The sequence below is a fragment of the Neophocaena asiaeorientalis genome, unplaced genomic scaffold (genome assembly GCF_003031525.2).
Source record: "Neophocaena asiaeorientalis asiaeorientalis breed wild unplaced genomic scaffold, Neophocaena_asiaeorientalis_V1.1 scaffold357, whole genome shotgun sequence".
Classification (NCBI taxonomy): Eukaryota; Metazoa; Chordata; class Mammalia; order Artiodactyla; family Phocoenidae; genus Neophocaena; species Neophocaena asiaeorientalis.
This window is the reverse complement of record NW_020173270.1, coordinates 1,475,513-1,501,016: the sequence shown is the minus strand read 5'-3', so window position 1 is coordinate 1,501,016 and position 25,504 is coordinate 1,475,513. Positions and strand designations below refer to the sequence as shown.

Here is a 25,504-nt window from a genome sequence, read left to right as displayed (position 1 = left end):
TCTCTATTGAGAGTAGTGTCTATAAGTGTTTTAGATGAAGGATGTTCATTTTACTATTCAGACCTTAAAATCCTCTTTTTTTCCTCTGATTATCCATTACTCAGAATAGTGTGTTAAAGTCTCTTACACTGATGGAGGTTTGTCAGTTTCTACTTTAATTCTGTTAGCTTCTGTGTATAAATTTTATGAGACTATGTTACTTGTGTATACAACTTCAGAATCTTTATACTTTCTCGTTAATTGAATCTTATATCCTAATGTAGTTACCTGTTGTAGTGCCTTTTGTCTTAAAAATGTGTGAAATTAAGTTAGCCAAACAAACTTTATTTTGGTTAATATTTGCCTGGTATATCATTTCCGTTTTTGAGATTTAATCTTTCTGTGTTGTTTTGTTTTTAGTGCATCTCGTGAAACAGCATAGAGCTGAAATTTATCTTAATCTAACATGGCAGTCTTTGTTTTTAAACTATAGAGTTCAGTGTATTTATTTGTACATTTATTGTGATTATTGATAAAGACATTTTCTGCCATCTTACAACATGCTGTTTATTTTACTTTTGTTGTTTTTTTTCCCCTGCTTATTTTTGTTGCCTTTGTAATAATTGAAGTTTTTTCCTCATTCCATTGTTTCTTCTAGCCTGTGAGTTAAGCCCACTGTGTTCTTCAGTAGTTGCCCTAGGTATTTTATCATGCACACTTAAAGTCTAAAGCTAATCAATACCTTTATTCTCTAACGGAAGAATACCAGGAGCATAAGACTACAGTCACATCCCTCCCAATTTATATATTTTTATTATTCAGTAGCATTCCAGCTTGCTTTTCCATCTCACAAATTAGATATTGCTATTATTATTTTATATAATCAAAGTTCACTTAACATTTCAGACATACAAATTCCTATTTCCTGGAATACTGAGAATTTACTTTAGTGATGATCTTTAGATGGGTAAGCTCTCTTGGGTCTTTACTTTAAAATGTCTTTATTTTACTCCCCTTTTAAAACTTTAAGCTTTTCATATGGAAATTTTCAAGCACACACAAAAGTAGAGAAAATAATATAGCGAATCATATCTTCAACACTCAGTTTTCACAATTATCGATATTTTACCATTCTTGGATCCCGTAGGCCTGAGCTGTCTAATACACTAGCCATATGTGGCTATTCAAATTTAAGTTAAAATTTAAATTACTTAAATAACACTAGCCTCATTTCAGGTGCTCAATAGCCATATGTAAATGGTGTCTATTGTATTAGATAGTGTACATAAGAGTTGGACAGTGCTGGTAGCCTAGTCACCTGCTTTTTCTTTTTTCTGGAGTGTTTTTACAGCAGATTCTGGACGTGATGTCCTTTCATCGGTACTTAAGCATGCGTCTCTGGCTGGTACATAACCATCACCGCGTTTTCCCACCTGGCAATCTCCAAAGTTCCCCAGTTGTCTCCAGAATATCTTTTTACAGTTTGTTCAAATCAGGATCTTAACAGAGTACCCACCTTGTTTTTTTGAATATGTATCTCTTAAGTTTGTTTTATCCCCTCCTCCTCCTTTTTCCTTTTTTTTTTTTAATCCACTGACTTATTGGAGATATCAAGGCATTTGTCCTACATTATGGACTTAGCTGATTGCTGCTGCTTTGTGTTATTTAACTTGTTTATCTCTGTATTTCCTATTAAAACTAGTTAGTCCAGAAGCTTGATTAGATTCAGGGTTTGATTTCATAAATTCACCCTTGAACCTAAGTAAGATATTTTAACTGGATTTAGAATTCTAAGTTGTTAAAGTTATTTTTCTCTCAGCACACTGAGGGTGTCATCCTTTCTTCTGACATCCTTGTTGCTCTTGAGACGTGAGACATCAGTTTGTCTGTCCTTTTTAGGTGACCTAGGTTTTTTCCCTGGCTACTTTTAAGATTGTGGGGGGAAAAAAATCAAACACAAAAGAAGAAAATAAATGTAGGTGTGGATTTCTTTTTATTCTTTCAGCCTGGGATTTATTGTGCTTCCTGGATCCAAAGGTTATTGTCTTTTACTAATTCTAGGAAATTCCTAGCTAGTTTCTCATCAAATGGTGTAACAAAATTATAATCTGGTAGTTAATCGTTGCATTGAATTTCTAACTTCAACGAATCTGTTTCATTTCTAAAAGTTACATTTGTTTCTTAAAACTGTTTCATCATTTCTAGTGTATCTTATTCTATATTCATCCATATTTCTCTTAATTTCTTTAAGCCTGTTAAATATAGGGTTTTTTTTAACATAATGTCTAAAAAGTCTAATACCTGCAGTATTGTGCTTTCTTCTTCCTGCTGCCTGTGTTTTGACTGCTTCTCACTCATGGTACATTATATATTTTATATATTTGTGTTTCATAATTTTTTTAACTGTGACTTCCTCAGTTTACTTAGAATTTTATCTGTGGGAATTCTTTGAGGTCTGGCTTGAAGTTGAGTTTTCCAGAGATAGGTCCATTTGCTCACACTAGTTGCCTGGGGGACCCTCTTTAATGAAACCTAGAACCTTCTTTAAATAAAATTATTCTCTTAAGGGAATGATTTTGGATTACACAAGTAATGTGAATTTGGACTAAAACGTAAGATTTTCTTTTTCTACTATATCGGATGCCAAGGTTCAGACCAGTACATTTTCTCTTTGTCCCCTTCTGTATGGAAAGTTATCTTTCTTTTCTTTAGAACTTTTAATTATGGATTTTCAAACATACTCAGGAGTGGAGAGTACTATGATGAAACCTCTCTGTAACCATTATCCAGCTTCAATGATTACCATGATTTTGCACTCTTAATTCTTCCCCTTACTTACTATAATAAGTGAGTTTTGTTTTCCTGGAGCATGTTAAAACAAATATCAAACATCATGTCATTTCACCCAGAATTTGAGTTGTATCTCTAAAAGAAAAGGATATCATAAGGATACAACCAGCCTAACCCAGTCCGGGGGCAAAAGAGGAAGGAGAACTGTTACAGAGCAAGAGACTTACGAGACAATTCTTTTTTTTTTTTAAACATCTTTATTGGAGTATAATTGCTTTAAAATTGTGTGTTAGTTTCTGCTTTATAACAAAGTGAATCAGCTATACATATACATATATCCCCATATCCCCTCCCTCTTGTGTCTCCCTCCCACCCTCCATATCCCACCCCTCTAGGTGGTCACAAAGCACCGAGCTGATCTCCCTGTGCTATGTGGCTGCTTCCCACTAGCTATCTATTTTATGTTTGGTAGTATATATAAGCCCATGTCACTGTCTCACTTCTTCCCAGCTTACCCTTCGCCCTCCCCGTGTCTTCAAGTCCATTCTATACGTCTGTGTCTTTATTCCTGTCCTGCCCCTAGGTTCTTCAGAACCTTTTTTTTTTTTAAGATTTCATATATATGTGTTAGCATACGGTATTTTTTTTTCTTTTTCTGACTTCACTCTGTATGACAGTCTCTAGGTCCATCCACCTCACTACAAATAACTCAATTTCGTTTCTTTTTATGGCTGAGTAATATCCCATTGTATATATTTGCATCATCTTCTTTATCCATTTATCTGTCGATGGACACTTAGGTTGCTTCCGTGTCCTGGCTATTGTAAATAGAGCTGCAGTGAACATTGTGGTACATGACTCTTTTTGAATTATGGTTTTCTCAGGGCATATGCCCAATAGTGGGATTGCTTCGTCATATAGTAGTTCTATTTTTAGCTTTTTAAGGAGCCTCCATACTGTTCTCCATAGTGGCGGTATCAATTTACATTCCCACCAACAGTGCAAGAGGGTTCCCTTTTCTCCACACCCTCTCCAGCATTTATTGTTTGTAGATTTTTTGATGATGGCCATTTTGACTGGTGTGAGGTGATACCTCATTGTAGTTTTGATTTACATTTCTCTAATGATTAGTGATGTTGAGCATTGTTTCATGTGTTTGTTGGCAATCTGTATATCTTCTTTGGAGAAATGTCTATTTAGGTCTTCTGCCCATTTTTGGATTAGGTTGTTTGTTTTTTTGATATTGAGCTGCATGAGCTGCTTGTAAATTTTGGAGGTTAATCCTTTGTCAGTTGCTTCATTTGCAAATGTTTTCTCCTATTCTGAGGGTTGACAAGACAATTATTTAATAAAAATAAACTTTTAATTCCTAATTTAAATAAATTAGGAGTTTGAGATTAACAGATGCACAAAACTATATATAAAATAGATAAAAATTAAGGACCTAATGTATAGCACAGGGAACTATATTCAATATCTTGTAATAACCTATTATGGAAAAGAATCTTGTGGCCTCTCCCGCTGCGGAGCACAGGGCCCGGACGCGCAGGCTTAGCGGCCATGGCTCACGGGCCCAGACGCTCCACGGCATGTGGGATCTTCCCGTACCGGGGCATGAACCCGTGTCCCCTGCATTGGCAGGCGGACTCTCAACCACTGCGCCACCAGGGAAGCCCTTAAATAAACTTTTAACAGAAGTTTTTAGCATTATCACAACACCATTATCACACACACCCAAATTAACAGTATTTCTTGATGTTATCAGTGGTCTTTAGCTAAAGACCACCAGGGGCACACAGAGTTAAACAAGTTGGATTTATTACTTACTGCAGCAAGGCAGAATGCACACCATGGTGAACTGTGGGATATCTCAGTAAGAGAGTGTTAGAAAAGACTTAAGGACTTTGGTTTTGAACACGTGAAACTTATATTTTATAAATCATTGTTATCTCAATTAAAATAAAATTTCAAATTACTTTTAAAAAAGAAAGGGGAGGGACTTCCCTGGTGGTCCAGTGGCTAAGACTCCCAATGCAGGGGGCCTGGGTTTGATCCCTAGTCAGGGAACTAGATCTCACATGCTGCAACGAAGATTGAAGATCCCACGTGCCACAACTAAGACCCGGTGCAGCCAAATAAATAAATATTGAAAAAAAAGAAAAAGGGGGAACATTGCTCTTGATATACATACTAGCAAATTGGCTAGTAAGTTTAATAAAAAGTCATACATCATTTTAACATTCAAAAGGTTGCTTTAAAGGGCATCCAGGATAAAACTACTGACTCAGAAGCGTACTGCGTATCGGAATTATAAGATGTCATTTCAAGGATCAAGAGTGTGAGTTGTAAGTGAATGTGATTTTTCAAGCTATAGTGGTATTTCCCGAGGGATGGTGATATTTAAAATAAAACTGTAGTTTAATCCAACAACAATACCTTTTGTCCACTTTGGTAGAAATAGCTATTTTTGAAGGCAGATTTTCTAGTTTTCAAACTAATTTCTTTGTCAATGTTGGGCATTTTTTAGACTTTGTCATTGTCTAGTTGACCTTTGTCAATTGAGAACCTAAAATCATAACTTAAAGGGATATATTTTTAAGATGCCAGCTGAAACAAGGAACTTAGTAAATGCAACTACAAAGCCTTAATATAAAAAAAAAACCACACATTTTTCTAACCTATAAAAAAAAGAATTGGGGCTCGTATTAGGTGCTTTTGGGGTGAGTTCTGGATTGGATGTTGTAGGGTGCAAGGGTATTCTGTGTTGGGAATCTTAGTAAATGTTACCTACAAAGGGGGAAAACTATACAGAGGCTAAAATTATAATTGATAAACAAGCAGCAGTCACTCATATTAGCCAGAAAAGGGGGATGTTTGGTCATTTCTGAGGTGTAAATAATGTTTATATTTTGTCCATGTTCAAACACAGTTACAGAGTGTTCTTGCTTTTGTCTCAATATATCATGGTCACAGAGTGACCTTGTCTTATTGCTGTTTTGGGTGTTAAACAGGAGAACACCCAGACGTTGCTGTGAGTTTCAGGCCAGCTCATCACAACAGCAAGGCCTAGCTGAGAGTACCAGGTCAGCTCCTGCATATCAGGGACTTCTCTCTCTCTCTCTCTCTTTTTTTTTTTTTTTGGTTCCGAAACCCAGGATGCTTTTCTCTTTACCAATATCGTCTAATACCCTGTCTGTGTTCTGTGAACCCCACGTGTCTCAAATGTGTTTTTATAGTCGTTCAAATCAAGATCTAAGGGCCACACTTTACAATGGATTGTTAAACCTCTTAAGTCTCTTAATCAGGAAGAGTTCTCCCTTCCTCGTTCTCCTCCAAACTGGATTTGTCTGGTTATGTCCTGTATATAATATCATTTAACATGTCCTCTGTCTCCTCTTACCCTTCTTCTATAAACTGCTAATTAAAGGATTTGTTAGGATTTTTTTGGGCAAAAATATTTTATAATTGGTGTTGTTTTTTGTTACATCATATCAGAATGATGTCCAGATGTCTCTTTTGAGATGTTAAGATTTATCAGTTGGTCCCAGTGTCAGCTTGATCTTACTTTATAAAGTTTCCCAGCACATGTACTTAGTCTTAAATTATCTCCTTCAGATTTCTTGTTAATTACAAAAGAAAAAAAGTGTAACTTAATGGGGAAACATGCTGCATACCACCTTAACCAAGTGATCAAAGTTAATATCAATAATGAGACAAGACTGGCATCATAAGCCTCCTGAAGTGATGCAGAGAAGGACAAGCATCAATCACATAATACATCATCCAAAAATGAACTTTGTGAATCTAATCATGAGAAAACAACAGACAAACCAAAACTGAGGTTGTCTGTAAAACATCTGGCCTGGACTTTTCAAACCTGGGAAGATGAAGAAAGGCTGAGTGACTGGTCCAGATTAAAGAAGATTAAAGAAACATACTTTGAGGGCGTGATCCTGGATGGGAAGTTTAAAAAGTGACTGCTATAAAGGACATTATTGGGCCAGTTGGTAAAATTCTGCATATGGATTGTACGATAGATAGTAATATTAAATCCTGCTTTCAGTCATTGTGTTTGTGTTAGAGAATGTTCTAAGTTCTAAGTTCCTATGATACTCTGAAGAATGTAGGAGAAAAGGGTCATGACATCCGCAATTTCCTCTCAAGTAGATTCCTCTCAATATCATTCTTGATGAAATACCCCCCCCACACACACACACCCCTACAGAGAGAGAAAGAAAGCAAATGTGATAGAACTTTAACAACTGATAAAGGGTATAGGGAAGTTCATCATATTCTCACAACTTTTGAGTTTGAAATTTTTTCAAAATAATTTAAAAGTTGAAAATAAACAGCCCCATTCACTTTTCATCTAATATTTTAATAGCCATTTCTTGTCATTGTCTAGGTCCATTAATTTACTAGTGGTTGCAGAATGGTGAGTTTCTGATTCTAGCATTTTCTTCATAATAAATGAAGCTCCTAATAAAGTTTCTATAATTATTCTATAAACAGCTTTCCCTTATCACAACTATTTGGTAATCATAAAATATTGTTCATAAAGGAGGGAATGGGGTGATACACTTGATTCTTTAATTACATTTCTTTAAATAAATTTATTTATTTATTTTTGGCTGTGTTGGGTCTTCATTGCTGTGTGCAGGCTTTCTCTAGTTGTGGCAAGCAGGGGCTACTCTACTTTGTGGTGCATGGGCTTCTCATTGTGGTGGCTTCTCTTGTTGTGGAGCATGGGCTTTAGGCACGCAGACTTCAGCAGTTGTGGCACGTGAGCTCAGTAGTTGTGGCTCATGGGCTCTAGAGTGCAGGCTCAGTAGTTGTGGCACACAGGCTTAGTTGCTTCATGGCATGTGGGATCTTCCCGGACGAGGACTCGAACCTGCGTCCCCTGCATTGGCAGGTGGATTCTTAACCACTGAACCACCAGGGAAGCCCTACACGCTTGATTCTTTTCATGAATTTTCAGAATAACAAAATTATATCCTAGCCACCTCCGATAGTGACCATTGAGGGTTTTTTTAGTAACACTATAGACTCATGGCTTTGTTTTACATTTGGTATATTTCAACTGATTGTAGTCATTATTCTTATTAAATTGTTCCATTTTAAGCCAGTGGGAACATTTTTAAGTTTTCTCCTATGTGGTAGGCTCCTTGCTTTCTGGTATAAGCTGTTCCAGGCTCATCTTGCACATTTCTTGTTCCACATTGGACTCAGCTATTTGCCAAAGGAGTCCTGGTTTCTTATACAGACAGATGGCATTTTGAGGAATTTTAACACTAGAGCGCTCATTGCTCCTGAGTTGTGAGTGACTCTAGGCATTTTTGGTGGTTCAGTCTAGGGAAAAGTTAAAAAAATAAGTACATACAGGGCTTCCCTGGTGGCTCAGTGGTTGAGAGTCTGCCTGCCGATGCAGGAGACACAGGTTCGTGCCCCGGTCCAGGAAGACCCCACATGCCCCGGAGCGGCGGGGCCCATGAGCCACAGCCACTGAGCCTGCACGTCCGGAGCCTGTGCTCCGCAACAGGTGAGGCCACGACAGTGAGAGGCCTGTGTACCGCAAAAAAAAAAAATAATAATAAGTACATACAGTATTCCCATTCCTAACTGTTCTTGGATAGGGAGATAAAATCTGTACTGTATTGTTTGTATGTATATGTGCATATATGTGCATTTGTGTGTGCATTGTTAAAGCTAGTGTGAGGAAGCTTCCGGGCCTGTAAGTGTTGAATATCTGTCAGGCCAAGACTCTCATGGCTTCTTTCTTCTTCTCTAGGTCTGCATGCTCCAGTCCAGGAGCCTGGCCAGGAGGGAGACACAAGAGGAAGAATGGCTGCAGGATTGCTGGCAACCTGGTCACAGGTATGTGGGAAGTTACTGTTTCCAAAAATCATTGCTGTTGCTAAAGGATACATCTCTTGCCCATGACCCACAGCTTCACAGCCCAGGCAGGCTGGCCTTAGGCTTCCCCAGTTCTCTGGGCTTCTCAGAATAGGAGATAGAGGATGTCTTAGGAAAGGCCTCAACATTTGTTAATTTTTTTTCAGATAATCCTCCAGGGTGAGTATTAGTTCCATATTCTGCTGGGTGCCATGAAGGAAAATAAAGACTTTTTTCACTAAGTATTTTTCTCATTCTGCAGTATGCTCAGTCTTGATCTTCAATAAGACTGGCAGATTCCTCACAACCTAGTTGTGGAAATATAAGTTCCACTGTGTTAGAAAAGCTGCTAAGCTGCTGGATGATATGGTCCAGGGAGTGAGGACAAAAGTGGAAAGTTCCAAGAATTGAGCCTTGGGTCAAATAATGAGACCTCTGAAGCGTGTCTGAGCTTCCTACACATTGGGTCTCCTTCCCAAGTCCTGTCAGCCTCACTCGCCATCTTTCTGGTTCAGAGTTAGAGATGGTCCTTGGCTGAACCTGTGTACATGTGATGTTTTAGGACTCGGTGACCTTTGAGGAAGTGGCAGTGGACTTTTCACAGGAGGAGTGGGCACTGCTGGACCCTGCTCAGAAAATCCTGTACAGAGACGTGATGCTGGAGAACTTTAGGAACCTAGCCTCAGTGGGTAAAGTTGACCTCATTCCTTCGTATTCATTTGTTCATACACATAATAGTTCTTCATCACATATTTGTTCCAGCAACTGTGAAAAGAATGGCAGTACATGGTAAAGACAGAATGGATGGTTCCTGCCCTTGTGGGGCAGTCTTGTGGCTTCCCATGAAAATGCACTGATTGTATTTTCTCGATCCTTAAAAATTTAGGTAGTTTGCAGATCTTGGGCTTGGAATTCAAGAGTCAGGTCATGTGGGACAAGGAGTATGCATGTCTGTTTTGGGGCCCTGTGAAATAGTTATATAATCTGATTGTTTTGCTCCTCCTAAAGCTGCACTTGCCTATCTTCAGAATCCTTTAAAACCAAAGTATTGGAATCAATTTTGTGGAAAGATTTCTTGTTTCCTTCACAGTCTCCCCACATCATGTGTCTTTCCCCATGAGCAGGGCATCATCTCTGCAAACACAGTCTGTTCACTGAGGTGGAGCAGGAAGAGCTGAGGCCAGAGCAGAGACGAATTCTCCAAGGTGCTTATAGAGGTGAGCCCCAGGCAGAAAGGGGTCATTGTATGGAATAGCCACAGCCTGCAAGGGGTGATACAGTTGGGAATGTCAGTCATTGTGGGAAAGAAGGCAGAGGCCATTACATGAGCTTTCCTTCTTTCACCATCTCTCCATTCATTCATACTTCCATTTGGTCTCAAAGGAAAAACTATTTTAATTACTCTTTCAATTTCACATTTCCTTGAATACTTTTTGTTCAGTTCTCCCCACTTGCTTTCCAGATAATACCTTCTCTTATTGTCTCAAGCCTCCAGAATCCTTAGTAAAATACCTCTCATTTCCATTGCTTGTCCCTATCATTGGCATCTTTTTCCAGAGCCAAGTTCCTAAATTAATTTCTCTGGTCACTGGTTGCATCTTCTCTTTCACATTTTCCTCCTATATTTAGTGTTATTATTTGAAAACAAATCCATAGGGTGCCTGCCTCCTTTTTTCTTTCATCCCTACTTTTTCTCCCAATAATTATAAAAAATTTCCCCATTCACTTTCAGACCAGGATACTCAACTTAAATCAAAAGATGCAATTCTTACACAGAATGTTGCTGGGGAAAGAACTTCCAATGGCATAAAAACGGTGAGATTCACTAGAAATGGTTCCTGGTTTTTTAGAATGGGAGAACTCTGTGAATTTCAAGGAATTAAAACAGCAGCAGCACCCAAACAAGGGTAGACACTTGAGGCAAGTGGAATTCACTCATCAGAAAGCTGCTTCAGGAAAGCCTTTATGAATCCCATAAAATTGGAGAAATCTCCAAACCTACCTCAACACTTGCTGCCTTGCAGAGAATATCAAAAAGTAAACATTTACTTAAATGTGATTCAATTATTAAGTATTTAATAAATAATTCAGTCATTCTTCACACATGACTAGAAAAACTATATTTAGGATGCCCTTTGATGGGAATGAATACCATGGGGTCTTGGGAAGAGTATTCAGCTATTTCAACTTGAAAGAATAGCGCAAAATGTATACACACACCCTGAAAATGGTAAAAATATTAGTCATAATAATATGCTTCATATATATGGCAGAATCCACATGGGAGTGAGTTCCTCTGTGATGAAAGTGAGAAAGCCTTTAGTCACCACTTATTCCTTATTCTGTAGGCAGCAACTCACCCTGGTGAGAAACCAATGGAATTTAATCATTGTGGAAAATTCTTTAGAAAGAACTGTCACCTTATTTGTCCAAGATATTGCAAGAGAGAGAAATGCAACAAATATAAAGAATATGGGCAAGACTCTGGCCATCCCTCAACTCTTAGGAGTCATGTGAGTACTCACACTGGAGAGAAAATTATTGAATTTAATGGTTGTGGAAAAATTTTCAATCAAGAGTCATCCCTTATGAAACACTTAACTCTCCCAGGAGAGAAATCTTCTGAGTGTAATCAACATCTTATGTCCTTCAACTTACACTCTTCCTTTTCAGTACATGAACAAATACCTACTGGAGAGAAACTCTGTGAATGCAGTGACTATGGAAAAAGATCTTCCCTTAGTTTCCACAAAAAAATGTGTACTGTGGAGGAAAGCTCAAAATGTAATGAACACGAGAAAGTTTTCACTGGCCCCTTGTCCCTTCAGATATGTGTGAGACCTCACACTGGAGAGAAACGTTATGAATGTAGCAATTGTGGGAAAGCCTTTGTTTTTCAGTCTTCCCTTAAGAAACATGTGAGATCACACACTGGAGAGAAACCTTACGAGTGTAATCATTGCGGAAAATCCTTCAGCCAGAGCTCTCATCTTAATGTGCACAAAAGAACTCACACTGGAGAGAAACCCTATGACTGTAAGGAATGTGGCAAGGCTTTCACTGTTCCTTCATCCCTTCAAAAACATATGAGAACCCACACTGGAGAGAAACCCTATGAATGCAGTGACTGTGGGAAATCCTTTATTGATCAGTCATCCCTTAAGAAACATACACGATCTCACACTGGAGAGAAACCTTATGAGTGTAATCAGTGTGGAAAATCCTTCAGTACAGGCTCTTATCTTATTGTGCACAAGAGAACTCACACTGGAGAGAAAACCTATGAGTGTAAAGAATGTGGGAAGGCCTTTAGGAATTCCTCTTGCCTAAGGGTACATATGAGAACTCACACAGGAGAGAAGCCCTATAAGTGTATTCAGTGTGGAAAAGCATTCAGCACCAGCACTAACCTTATAATGCACAAACGAATACATACAGGGCAGAAACTATATGAATGAAATGACTACAGGCTAGCCTTAGGTCCTTCACATCTCACTCATTTTAGAACTCACTCTGGAGAGAAACCCTATTGTGACCAATTTAGAAAGCCTTCAGGCACAACTTTTAAGTCACGTTATACTGGGACCAACCTTATAAATGTTATGGTTCTGTGATTGTATTTATCAGTGAGTGTTTAATCTTTAAAGTGTGACAACTCATTAATTGATGAGTATTAAAGATCATACAGCACTCTAAATTCCCCTTGATCTACATCACAAAAGTTTTGATACATAATGTTTTTATTGAAATTAAGTACTAAATATTGTCCATTTCTCATCAAGATGTCTTGGACCAAACTATAGGTTATTTAGAAATATATATTTTAATGTGTAGACTCTGTGCATATTTTAGTTATAGATTTCTAAATTAATTGCATTATGCACAGAATGCATGGTCTTCGTGACACAGATTCTATAAGACATAGATTCAAACAGAAAATTATTAGAGACTTGCTACATGGCCTAATGTGTGACACAAAAGAAGTTGCTGTCCCAATATCCATTCCTCCCCTCCTTCTTTCAAGTAACAATACAACTGTGTTCAAATTAGCAGTGTGGACAGTTCTTAAGGATTCATCTCCCAGCTTTCCTTGCAGCTGTGAGTGCCCATGAGCCCACAGTCCTGGCCAATGAGAAAGGAGGCAGAGGTCACTGCTTGTGGGTTCTAAAGAATTCCATGGAAATGGGAGCATCGCATCTGGCGTTTTCACTTTACCATTTGCCCTTTGTCTTATCTCTTCTTTTTTCCTAGAGAATAGACCAATAGGATGACAGTCATACACTACTGATTATATAATAAGGACATATTATTTAGCTATGTATAAGCAACTATGGGTTGCTTATTTCTGGACTTCTTGTAACATGAAAAAAATAAACTAACTGGTTTAACACTCTTGTGGGAAGAGTCTGTTTCAGTGGATTTCAGTCTCAACTGATACATCTCATATGGTCAAGTTTTAAGAATCCTTCAAGTATAGTTGAAAACAATGTATTCTATAATTTGTTGGGTATAACAGATTTTCAGTGTATCTGATGGATAAATTTTATTGTTTTTAAAATCTGTATCATTACAAACCTTATCTCATGATCTCCCCTTTACTGAGAGAGGTATGTTAAAATGCCCCAGTATGACTGTGGGTAGTCAGATTGTTTTTTAAATTCTATCTTGTATTTTGAGGCAGTATAACTGGATGCATAAAAATGTAGTCATTTTATATGTTTCTGGTAAATTGTCCTTTCATTCTTATATAGTGTTTATCCTTTTCCCCCTAATAATGAATGTTCATTAATTCACTTGATATAAATGTGGCCTATTGACCTAGTGGATAACATTTAATGCCTACCGATTTTTAAGGACAACCAGAAACTACTTACCTTTCTTCATCACCATGTTAGTTATGATGTTCCTTGCAACACCAAGAGAGATCTCCTCCATGACATCCCTTGTGGCAGACAAAGAGATCAGTAGTTTCCCAGTGGCTGTCCCCACCAAAGACACCAGCAGCCCTCACCTATCTCTCTGTTGCTCCTTGCTTTGCTTCTGTAGTGATTTATTCCCCAACCTAGTGGGATATGAGGGATCTCATCCATAGAGACTGGTGGCTCAATGTTTAATGAAAAAGGAAAAGGGGAAGGAACATTTTGTTCTTGCTCCCAAGAAACCTCAGAGGGTTTCTCAACTCAAATCAGTTTGTAAATCTCCTGGTCAGTGTGCTTGGGCTCTCTTGAGTACCGCTGCCTATCAACATGTAAGAGCATCCTCCTGAAAACCAAATTGTTACAAAATAAGGATTCCCCCACCTTGGATATAGACTCTAGTCCCCCTGAGGTTGATAGGGACAGTCTAGAAAGGGAGGCCACTGCTCACAGCAGGGGTCACTCGGGACCACCAGGAGCTTAGCAGGTAAATATCTAAAGAAAAACTAAATAAAGAAAACCAGGGAAACACAAGAGACCAAAAGAAAAAAATTAAGTATAAAGGCTGGGACTTTACGAAGCTACAAGCAATCCCCCCACCCCCTACTGAAAGAAAGGGGAAACTTTAAATCTTACGTGCCAAGTAGTTTTGAGGTCTAGCAAACGTGATGCTGTCTTCGATTGCTTACTGATTTAACAACAATGAAAAAAACCCAGATGCAGGGGACAGCATTTGAGTTTAGCACTGTGTCCTGCCTTGTGGAATTGACCGGAGGAGACAGACTACTTCATGGATCGGCAGGATTATCGATATGGGAAAATCACTGTTAGGGCTCTAGGAACGAGGCGAGAGGCACGTAGAAGACATTTTGATGTGCTTGCTTGGGGTGGGTCCCTGCCCGCAGCCACGCCCTTCAGGCACCAGTATTCAGCGATCTAAATACGCACAAAACGTATCCCACCTCCAACCCCGCCTCAGAAACAGACCGCGCCCCCCACCCCCCTCACCTAGCCCACCCGGAACCCATCTGCACCCACGCCAGAGAAAACTAGAATTTCTCCACCTGAAGGGATCGAACGTGGCCGACGGCGCCACTGCGAAAACCCCGCCTCTTCCGACCCCTCCCGAGCCGGAAGCGGAAGTGGCGAGCTTCGTTCGCCGCAGTCTCTTCCGCTGCTGGCCGGGTGTTTCTTGAGCAGTTTCCGGTTGGTCGTGGTTCGGCCCAATCCGGCGTCCGGTAGGCCGGCGCGTAGGAGAGGGAAGCAAATGGAAGGTGGAATTAGAACGAGTTTGTCCCGGGCCGCCCTGGGGTCAGCTTAGAGAGGCCTACCCCGCTCACTTCCGCCGCGGCCTCGGGGCCTCCCGGAACGGCCAGGTCCAGAGGCCGCCCCAGCGAAATATCCTAAGGGCGCTTCGGCAGGGTCGTTTAGGTTTCATCCTGTGCTCCCCTCTTCAAAAGCCTCCAAAGCAGCCTTCGTGATTTTTCTTCGAGAGGTAAAGAATTTCCGCCTGTAGGGTTCGTTGACTCCAGCCCTGTGTCCTCGAGTCCTCACGCACCCGGCGATTCCGGCACATGCCGGTGAGCAGTGGGGGAAAGGGCCTCCGTTTCCTTTTCTATGCAAAAAAAGAAGTTTCGTCTGAGAATTTGGCGTTATCTTTGTGCGTTCTTTATTTTTGGCGCATTACATTCGGGTAGAAATGTACTTAAATGGATGTCTATGGAGTGCGTTTTTTTGTATAGAAATATAAGTTTATATAGGCCACAACTCTTTCTACAAAAGAGAAGCAAGGATGCTCCCTTATCTCTTCATTTGAACTTCCTAAACCTGTACCTCCCTACAAAACTTCAAAACATGGGATTCCAAGAAAAACGGATGGAGGCTTTTTTGCCCTATATCTAGGATAATTAAACTTCTGATTAACAGGGTGTTTGGTCTAAGTATTGTTTCCCCACATTTTTCGTTTGAAAAGTCGTAAACGTAAATAAAATGTGAAGCTTTGGTACAATTAATGTCCGTTGAAGTAGAGTCACCCATTTTGGGCATTTTGCATGTTTGCTCTCTTTCTCTAGGTAAATACATTTTTTGGTGAGTTATTCGAGGGAGTAAGCTGAAAATAAATTGCAGCCATGTATTAATACTTGACCTTTAAATACTTGGTAATGCACCTCCTAAAGATAAGGACATTGTGCTAATTAAACCACAGAACTGTTATTTACCCCAAGAAAATTTGACGTAATAATGTCACCTTCTATCTACTCTGTGAAAACTAAAATCCTCCACATTGTTCTGAAATACACTTCTGAGTGTCTTGGATCTGAGATGCAATCAGGGTTTATATACGGCAATTTTTTTGTGTCTTAGTCTCCTTTAACCTAGAGCGTTGGCCGTTATTTCTCCATTATATTGATTTTTTGAAAAGTAACACGTTTTTAAAAGTCACACATTTTGAAGTTTTTTTAAGTTGAGATATAATTGACATATATTAGTTGCAAGTGTACAACATAATGATTCAATGTTTGTATATCTATTCCGAATTAAGTCTAGTTAACATCCATCGCCATCCATAGTTACAGATTTGTGTGTGTGTGTGATGAGAACTTTGAAGATGTACTCTCTAAGCAACTTTCAAATATACAATACAGTATCATTACCCATAGTCACCATATTGTATGTACTCAGGGCTTATTTATTTTATAACTAGAAGTTAGTAGTACCTTTTGACCACCTTTACCCATTTATCCCATCCCACTCTCCCCTCCTCTGGCAACCATAGATCTGTCTATCCATGCATTCTAGTTTGTTTTTTTAAGGTTCTACATATAAGTGAGGTCATATGACCATATGGTATTTGTCTTTCTCTGTCTGACTTCATTTAGCATAGCGACCTCAAGGTCCATCCATGTTGTTGCAAACAGCAAGATTTCCTTCTTTTTTTATCCCATTGTGTGTGTGTGTTGGGTATGTATATGTGTGTGTGTGCATGCAAACACTATGTTTTCTTTATTCGTAGATTGACACTTAGGTTGCTCCCATGTCTTGGCTATTGTAAATAACATTGCAGTGAACATGGAGGTACATATATCTTTTGAGTTAGTGTCTTTATTTTCTTCACATAAGTACCCAGAAGTGAAATTGCTGTATCATATCATAGTTCTATTTTTAATTTTTTGAGGAACCTCCATACTGTTTTCCCTAGTGGCAGCCCCAATTTACATTCCCACCAGCAGTGCACAAGGGTTCCCTTTTCTCCACATCCTCACGAACACTTGTTATTTGTTGTCTTTTTGATAATAACCGTTCTGAGAGAGGTGCTATTTCATTGCATTGATTTGCATTTCCCTTAATAGTAACGTTGAGCACCTTTTCACATACCTTTTGGCCATCTATATCTCTTCTTTGAAAAAACATCTATTCAGATCCTCTGCCCATTTTTAAATTGCATTATTTGTCTTTTCCTGTTGAATTGTATGAGTTCATATATTTTGGATATTAACCCCTTAGCAAATACATGATTTGCAAAAACGTTCTCCCATTCTGTAGATTGTCTTTTCATTTTGTTGATGGTTTCCTTTGCCACACAGGAAGTTTTTTACTTTCACATAGTTCCACTTGTTTATTTTTGCTTTTGGTGCTTTTGTTTTTGCTTTTGTTGTCAAATACAAAAAATCATCTCCAAGACCAATGCCAAGGGACTTACTGCTTATGTTCTGTTCTAGGAGTTTTATGGTTTTAGGTCTTACATTCAAGTTTTTAATCCATTTTGAGTTAATTTTTGTGTATGGTGTAAGAGAGTAGTCCAGTTTCATTCCTTTGCATGTGGCTGTCCAGTTTTCCCAACATTGCATGTTGAAGAGACCGTCCCTTTTCCATCATATATTCTTGGCTTTTTTGTCATAAATTAATTGTATTTGTGTGGTTTTGAATTTCTGGACTCTGTATTCTGTTCCATTGATCTCTGTTTCTGTTCCAGTACCATACTGTTTTGATTACTATAGCATTATAATACAGTTTAAATTGGGCAGCAGGATGCTTTGTTCTTTTTTCTCAAGATCACTTTGGCCATTCAGAGCCTTTTGTAGTTCCATACACATTTTAGGATTGTGTGTTCTATTTCTGTGAAAAACGCCATTGGAATTTTGGTAAGAATTTCATTGAATTGTATATTGCTTTGGTACGGGGGACATTTTAACAATAATTCTTCCAATCCATGAGTCACGGAATATCTTTCCTTTTATTTTTGTCTTCTCCATTTCTTTCATCTACATTTCATAACTTTCAGTGTACAGGTTTTTCATGTCCTTGGTTAAATTTATTCCTAGGTATTTTACTCTTTCTGATGCAATTGTAAATGGGATTGTTTTCTTAATTTCTCTTTCTAGTAGTTTGTTATTAGTGTATAGAAACCCAATTGATATTTTTTATAAGTTCTTACTTTATTAGCATAATTTCTTGTTTTTTCAATTTAATTTAGTTTTTATTTTATATTGGAGTCTAGTTGACTTACAATGTTGTGTTAGTTTTAGGTGTACAGCAAAGTGAATCAGTTATACATATACATACATCCCCTCTTCTTTTAGATTCTTTTCTCATATAGGTTATTACATATTGAGTAGAGTTCCCTGTGCTCTACAGTAGGTCCTTGTTGATTATCTATTTTATATGTAATACTGTGTATATGTTAATCCCAAACTCCTAATTTATCCCCCTGCCATGCAGTTGATTTTTGTATATTGTTTTCACATACTACAACTTTACTGAATTCATTTATTAGTTCTAACAGTGTTTTGGTGGAGCCTTTTGGGTTTTCTATATATAATATCATGTTGTCTGCAAAGAGTGACACTTTTACTTCTTCCTTTCTAATTTAGATGCCTTTTCTTTCTTTTTCTTGCCTAATTGCTCTGGCTGGACTTCCAATGCTATGTTGAATAAAAGTGGTAAGAATGGGTATCCCTGTCTTTTTCCTGACTTTAGAGAAGCTTTCAGATTTTCACTGTTGAATATGATGTTAGCTGTGGACTTGTGATATATGTCCTTATTATGGAGCAGCATTCTCTCTGTACCTCCTTTGTTGAGTTTTTAATCATGAATGGATATTAAATTTTGTCAAATGCTCTTTTCTGCCTCTGTTGAGACTATGATATGATTTTTATCCCTTTTTTAACTTTATTTTTAACTTAAAAAGAATTTTTTTTGACCAAAAAAAAAAAAAAAAAAAATTTTTTTTGGTTGTACTGGGTCTTTGTTGCAGCAGGTAGGCTCCTTCGTTGCAGCACATGTGCTCCTTAGTTGCTGCACGTGTGCTTCTTAGTTGTTCACTGGTTCCTTAGTTGTGGCATGTGTGCTCCTTAGTTGCGGCCGGCAGGCTCCTTAGTTGTGGCATACAAACTCTTAGTTGCAGCACGCATGTGGGATCTAGTTCCCCAACCAGGGATCGAACCCATGTCCCCTGCATTGGAAGGTGGATTCTTAACCACTGCACCACCAGGGAAGTCCCCAATTTTTGTCCTTCATTCTGTTAATGTGTATCATATTGATTTGCAGATATGGAACCATCCTGCATCTCTGGATATATCCCACTTCATCGTGGTGTATGATCCTCTTAATGTATTATTGATTTGGGTTTGCTAATATTTTGTTGAGGATTTTTGAATCTGTGCTCTTCAGGGATAGTGGCCTGTAATTTTCTTTTCTTGTAGTGTTCTTGTCTGGTTATAGTATAAGATACCACTGGTCTTATAAAATGAGTTTGGAAGTACTCCCTCCTTCCTGTTTTTTGGAAGATTTTGAGAAGGATTGATATTCATTCCTCTTTAAATGTTTGGTGGAATTTACCAGTGAAGTCTTATGATCCTGGACTTTGGTTTGCTGGGAGGTTTTTTTACTACTGGTTAATCTCCTTACATGTAATCAGTCTGTTCAGATTTTCTGTCTCTTCATGATTCACTCTTAGTAGGTTGTATGTTTCTACGAATTTATCCATTTCTTAGGTTGTCCAGTTTTTTGGTGTACAGTTGTTCATAGCAATCTCTTATGATCCTTTGTATTTCTGTGGTATCAGTTGTAGTATCTTTTGCATATTTAATTTTGAGCCCTCTTTCTTTTTCTTGGTGAGTTAGCTAAAGGTTTGTCTTATTTTGTTTATCTTTTCAAACCTCTCAGTTTTATTGGTGTTTTCTATTTTATTTTTATTCTCTATTTCTTTGAGTTCCATTCTGATCTTTATTATTTCATTCCTTCTACTACCTTTGGGCTTTGTTTGTCCTTCCTTTTCTAGTTTCTTGATGTGTAAAGTTAGCTTGTTTATTTGAGCATATTGATATTTCTGATTTTATTTTCATGGTGTGTTTAAATGTTTATTCTGTTTCTTGTATTTCTATCAACTGGTAATTGGATCCAGAACAACAGCTAGCACACACTGTCTGAAAAGGGACAGGGGACTTTCCCAGTGGTCCAGTGGTTAAGATTCTGCACTTCCAATGCAGGGGGCACAGGTTCCATCCCTGGTAGGGGAACTAAGATCCCACATGCTGCAGGGCATGGCCAAAAAACAAACAAAGAGAAGAAAAGGGACAGATAGGAAGTACTTTATGCTTTCCAGGCCACAAGGTCTCGAATTAGTCCATTCTACTTTTGTCATGGGGAAGTAGCCATAGATCTCAGTAAACAAGTGTATATGGCTGTTTTTCCATAAAACTTTATTCACAAAAAAAGGCCTGTGAGTCATAGTTTGTCACTTACATTTTGGTCTGCAGGCTTCAAAAGATCATTTACAAAATATATCATAGATACTGTTGTATATCTTAATGTTGTATTTAATCAGGAAGACCCAGATTTACATCACTCTTCTGTTAGTGATGCTACATTTGATTACTTAAGGTGATGATCACCAGAGACCTGTATTTTAAAGGTAAACTACTTTTTTCTTGAATAAGAAAGTAATATGTGGGGTAATATTTTGACACTCAGAATATCTTGTTTTCTAACAACCTTTATCAATTATTCTGGCATCTGTGATTTAGCACTACTAACAGTGTGCTATGTTGTTTCACGTTTGTAGAGGTGCATCTTCAGGACTAGATTTTAAAGTTGGGTTTCTAGGTCAAAGGTCCAAAACATGGTTAATTTTTCTGGGTATATAAATCCCTTCCATAAATCTTGTGCCATTTGGTAGTTTCCAAATCAACATTAAAATAGGATTAAAATTATTCTGGAGAAACATAAGGAACACATTTTAGTTTTGACTTCAAGGCACTTGTTTTCAAAAATGATATCCAGGGAATTCCCTGGTGGTCCAACGGTTAGGACTCTGTGCTTCCACTGCTGGGGGCCTGCGTTCAGTCCCTGGTCAAGGAAACCAAGATCCCACAAGCTGCGAGATGAGGGGGGAAAAATGTTGATATCCAGTCCACTTTCTTCCTAAGAGTACTCAAATACGTTTTCAGAAGTACAGTGTTTTGATTTGTATTGTGTACAGACATTATATATGATTCCTATTTCATTTTGTGTTGTAGTTTTTTTGTTTGTTTTACTTCAATTTGTGCATATCTATGCTGTAACATTTGTGTGGGGATTGCCAATTCTGACAGTCCACCTAATGAGCTAGGCTGTCTTCGAGAAATAGGGAAACAATGGAGATCGAAATAAGGATAGTATTGCTTCTATGGGGTTTACAGTTTATTTAGGGAGACATTTTAAGTGATTGTTGGCAAGTTTGTTATCTGGACATAATAATGGCTTAATATGAGGGGAGAAGATATATTAGGAGGTGTTGATATTTGACTTGAGAATGAAAGCATGGATATGACTTAGCTAATCAGGTTGTTGAGCTAAGGTGAGGAGGTGTAGAATGAATGAGAACATTTCAGATGAAGGGAACTTCATGAGCAAAATTCCAGAGAAGTTGCAAATTCAGTGTATTTCCTAAGGTGAGGAAAGAGGGTTGTCTGAAGCAGAGCAGAACCAGAGTGTGTTGGGAGGTATATTGGAGAGTGGGGGATAGGGCCAAGGGAATTACTTACTCTGAATTATATTCTAAGGCTATGGGAAACTTAGGAAATATTTTAATCAAAGGAGTAATTTGAATCTACTTACAACTCCTAGTTTGAGAATGGTCTTCAGAAAGTATGAGAGTCAACCTAGAAGCTTATGATAAATAAGCTTTAAAACACGATGGTGGTAAATTACAATTGGATTATTATTATGGAAAAGGAAATAAATGAAATGATTTGAGAGTTTTATAGAAGGTAAAATTGAGAGAATTTTAATTACTTGATGAAGTTATTCCTTCATCTGTTGATTTACTAGAGGATATATTATAGTCAGTGCTTGAATGATTAAGACATAGTGAAGAAAACGGAATTCCTCACATTTGTTCACAGACTTGCAGATATAGTTTCCTAAAGACTAAATGGTAATGTTAACCATTAACACCTTATGTATAAAATTAAAATGGGGAGGAGATAGAAATGAATCGTTCGTTTATATAAATAAACATATGCATTAAATAAATGCATACATATAATAAGCAAAGAGAAAGCGTGCAGAACTACTACAGTTCTTGTTTCTCTAATTGGTCTTGAGGTTGTGGTTGACATCCATGGGTTACTTCTTCAACAATCAGTTTCACATTTCCCTTGCCCTCAATGAGACCCTCACCTGGTCTGGGTTATGTACCTGGTGGAGTGACCCAAATGTTCATTCCCAGGCACACAACAGTAGTGTTAGCTGGGTCATCCATGGAGAAGGGAAGTCCATATTGTTGAGCCCACAGATAGGCTTTATCCCTTTTAGCATGGCCATTTGGTTCATGGACCCATTGAGGAAACACTGTTTTGACTGGGAAAAGTAATTCACATCTATGGACTGCATCATTTTGTCCACCTGATTATTAATAGTCTTATTTATAGTGGATTGCTCTTGGTGGACATTCATATAGGACACAAATAACTTTACAGTTTATGTGCATTCAGAGACATCCTTTCATATACTTTTCCCAGACTACTTTTCTTGTCATCAACCTTCCAATCTTGTCCCATTCACGTCTTTGACTCTCCAGTCAAATGATTGACAACTGTTTGTGAAGCAATGTGTATCCATACATGTGACTGTTTTTCACTCCAGACCTAGCGACAGCCAAATATACTGCTTGAATTTCTGCCACTGGGAAGATTTTTAATTACTACTGCCTTTCAGGGTCATCCCTTCAGTAAGGATATAGAGCTTCAGGTCTAAACTTCCAGGTGTAACTAGCTTACTATGCAGACCCATCTATAAACCAGGTTTTGTCTCAGCCAGCTGGGTGTAAGGAATACCACAGGAAGCCATAGACATAGACTGAGGAAGAGGAGGTGGGGCAACTGTACTTAGGTGTTGAAAGAGCCTTGGCAGCCTACCATACAATTTACTTGAATTCACTGGAATTGCCTGAGCTTAATCCCTTAGGAACTCCTAGGAGTTTACATGTTCACCAAACCCTTTTGATACATATTCGCAGAGTTGGGCTTATTTTGTATGTAAGCTGTTTTCTCCTACCTTATGTTGCATACTGTCCTGTCCCCTTGGATTTTGCACTAGTTGTGTGTCCAGAGGCAACGGCAGGTAATTGTGGTGGGTCTCGAGAATGAGGATTCCTTCCAAGGCATCTGCTCTAAGTGAGATTATCACACATTTGTCAAGCAGAGGAAGGCTAGTATCTTCAGAAACCTAAGACGCAAGCTACTTCCCTGATAAGGGAGGCTCAGAGTGTCTTGGGGGTTCAGTATTGTAAGTGTCATCAGGGTCCCCGTAGATATCCCTATTTCAAGTTTCCTGTCTCATTCTTCCCTGATCAGTGCCTCATTTTCACATGAAAAAGTATGTGAGACTGACTTTAAGTATGGTTGAATACTTGAACCCTGCATTTGATTTTTGCAATATCTTCCCCATGTGACCACATGAAATGAGTTTTTAACCTGTCATGGAATCTCTCTGGTTTCAGACTTTGACTTGAGATTGTAGATCTGAGCTTGTCATTGTCTGGGCAACTACACTCAAAAGAATCCATCTCTCACCACAACCATTATAATCACCATTATTGTTGTACCGTTAAGTGTAGCATTCACCTGGTCTCCCAAGGCAAGAGCTGTACCGTAATCATCACAGGTGATAGCTTGACAGTTGTAATTCTATGAATGTCTTTCCCATTGGCAAGGCTTTTAGCTCTATGCTTGAGTCCAAAGGTTTGACCAAACATATCCCAAAATGTCATCTTTACTACTTTGTCTCCAGGGATCACCTGTCTTCACTATTGTGTATAAGTCTGCATGAAATGAAGAAACAGAAATCATACTTTGATTTAAACAGGAGAAGTAAAGTATAAAATTGTAAAGAGAATTCTGTCATATATCCTAGAGTTCATGGAGAATACCTAAGGAAGGCCAAACTTATAGTGGGGGCCTCTCCCCAAGATTGATTTCAGACCTTGTTAGAGAAGGTATCATGGCAACCCATTGAATGTGAGGAAATTTGCTAGGTTGCCAGGGCCAGAACTAGTTAACAGTCACTGGGCAAGGATGAAGCTCCCCTCTGGTACGCCGGCAAGCCATGACCAGTATGTAGATGTGGAGAGGGAATTGGGGTGCCACTGCCAATGCAGGACCTAGAGCACTAAGTGTCCATATAAGGAGGCTTTGGGAAACAAGTGACAGGTGTGCAGATAAGCCGACGCTGGTGTGAGTGCTTGAAAGAAGATGGTGTTCCTCCCACCCTTACATTCTTAGAGTAATCAAATACATTTATGAAAACAGATATATGTTGTATTATGAACAGTTATTTAGGTATAACCTAGGTGTACTTGAAGAGTGATGTGAAGGAGCTCCACTCTGTCAGTCACAAGTTAGTGGGTGCCTTTGGTGTGCCAGACACCGTGCCACTCTTTGTACTGGCAGACACTGGCATCCAAAACAGATACAGTGTTACCAATGATATGCCAAAAAAAGAAACTCTCTCCCAAAAAGCTGATCCTTATGTCAGACAACGTTGTCAAGAAGCATTACTACAGATACAGAGGTCATGATAAACAAATCTGTTTCTCCAAAAATATAAAAAATCAAATGTGTATCCACTCAATAATATTGTTGCAAATATATAAAGCATTACTTGAAAGAAGTGGAAAAAGAAATAAACAATTTCAAAATTCTAGCGGGAGATTTTAATGTATTTTGCCCATAGTTTCACTAAACAGTACACGAAAAATCAGTTAGGACCCACATTTGAAAATGCTGTATTAATTGCCTAATATACATATATAGCATAATGTATCTAGTAACAGTGAAATCAGAAAGTGCTTGTCTGAGCGCAAGAAGTAAGGAATGGATGGAAAGGGACAAGAAGGCTTTCCAGGGAAATGAATATGTTCTGTTTCTTGTTTAGGCTGGTGATTATACAAGTATATGCAATTATCAAAATTCATCCACTAAATACTTAAGATCTGTGTATTTCATTAGACATTAATTATATCCAACTACAAAATAAACAGAAAAATAAAACATTTTATTAGGTACTGCCTCACTAAACTTACTCAGCCTAAGGACTCCTGGTTTGAGACCCCTAGTAGTAAGTACAGTTATAAGGGAGTCTAGACACATGATTTTTTTTGACCTCATGTATGTATGGGTTTTAGTCTTCTCTACTGAAGAATAAGGACTGTGGGAACAGTGAGGATGAATATGGTTCATAGGTTCATAGGTAATGAACTGTGGAACTTTCATTGTCATCATTTGTATACAGTTTTGTAGACCAGCATTTGGCCTGGTGGTCTGTGTTTGATATATTAAAGGTTATTGATATGTAACAAAAAGAAGTTAACCTTTAAATACAGAATGTTAAAAGACAAGAAGCATGAAGAAAGTCTGTGGAAGAAGTAAGTAAACATAAAAGCA

At 38.3% G+C, this 25,504-nt stretch overlaps 1 protein-coding gene and 1 long non-coding RNA gene across 10 annotated transcripts in view; one reads left to right on the top strand and one right to left on the bottom strand.

The window, feature by feature from the left end:
* Positions 1–13,054, top strand: part of LOC112400157 (zinc finger protein 177-like) — a 30,563-nt gene extending 17,509 nt beyond the window's left edge. For 7 of the 9 annotated variants that reach the window (XM_024745756.1, XM_024745755.1, XM_024745761.1 and 4 more), the window contains 5 exons: positions 8,561–8,646; positions 9,227–9,353; positions 9,789–9,881; positions 10,397–10,479; positions 11,013–13,054. In XM_024745756.1, coding sequence (XP_024601524.1) covers positions 8,561–8,646; positions 9,227–9,353; positions 9,789–9,881; positions 10,397–10,479; positions 11,013–12,122 — 1,499 coding nt within the window. In that variant the 3' untranslated portion in view covers positions 12,123–13,054. Of the gene's footprint in view, positions 1–4,860; positions 7,205–8,560; positions 8,647–9,226; positions 9,354–9,788; positions 9,882–10,396; positions 10,480–11,012 lie in introns of those variants that run through there. The other 2 variants (XM_024745762.1, XM_024745763.1) reach the window with 2 other exon arrangements.
* Positions 12,798–14,515, bottom strand: LOC112400159 (uncharacterized). Its single transcript, XR_003003373.1, has 3 exons — positions 14,217–14,515; positions 13,539–13,606; positions 12,798–12,911 (listed from the first exon to the last, which is right to left on the bottom strand). It is a non-coding gene; the product is annotated as an uncharacterized LOC112400159 (long non-coding RNA).
* Between the last annotated feature and the right edge of the window lie 10,989 nt (positions 14,516–25,504).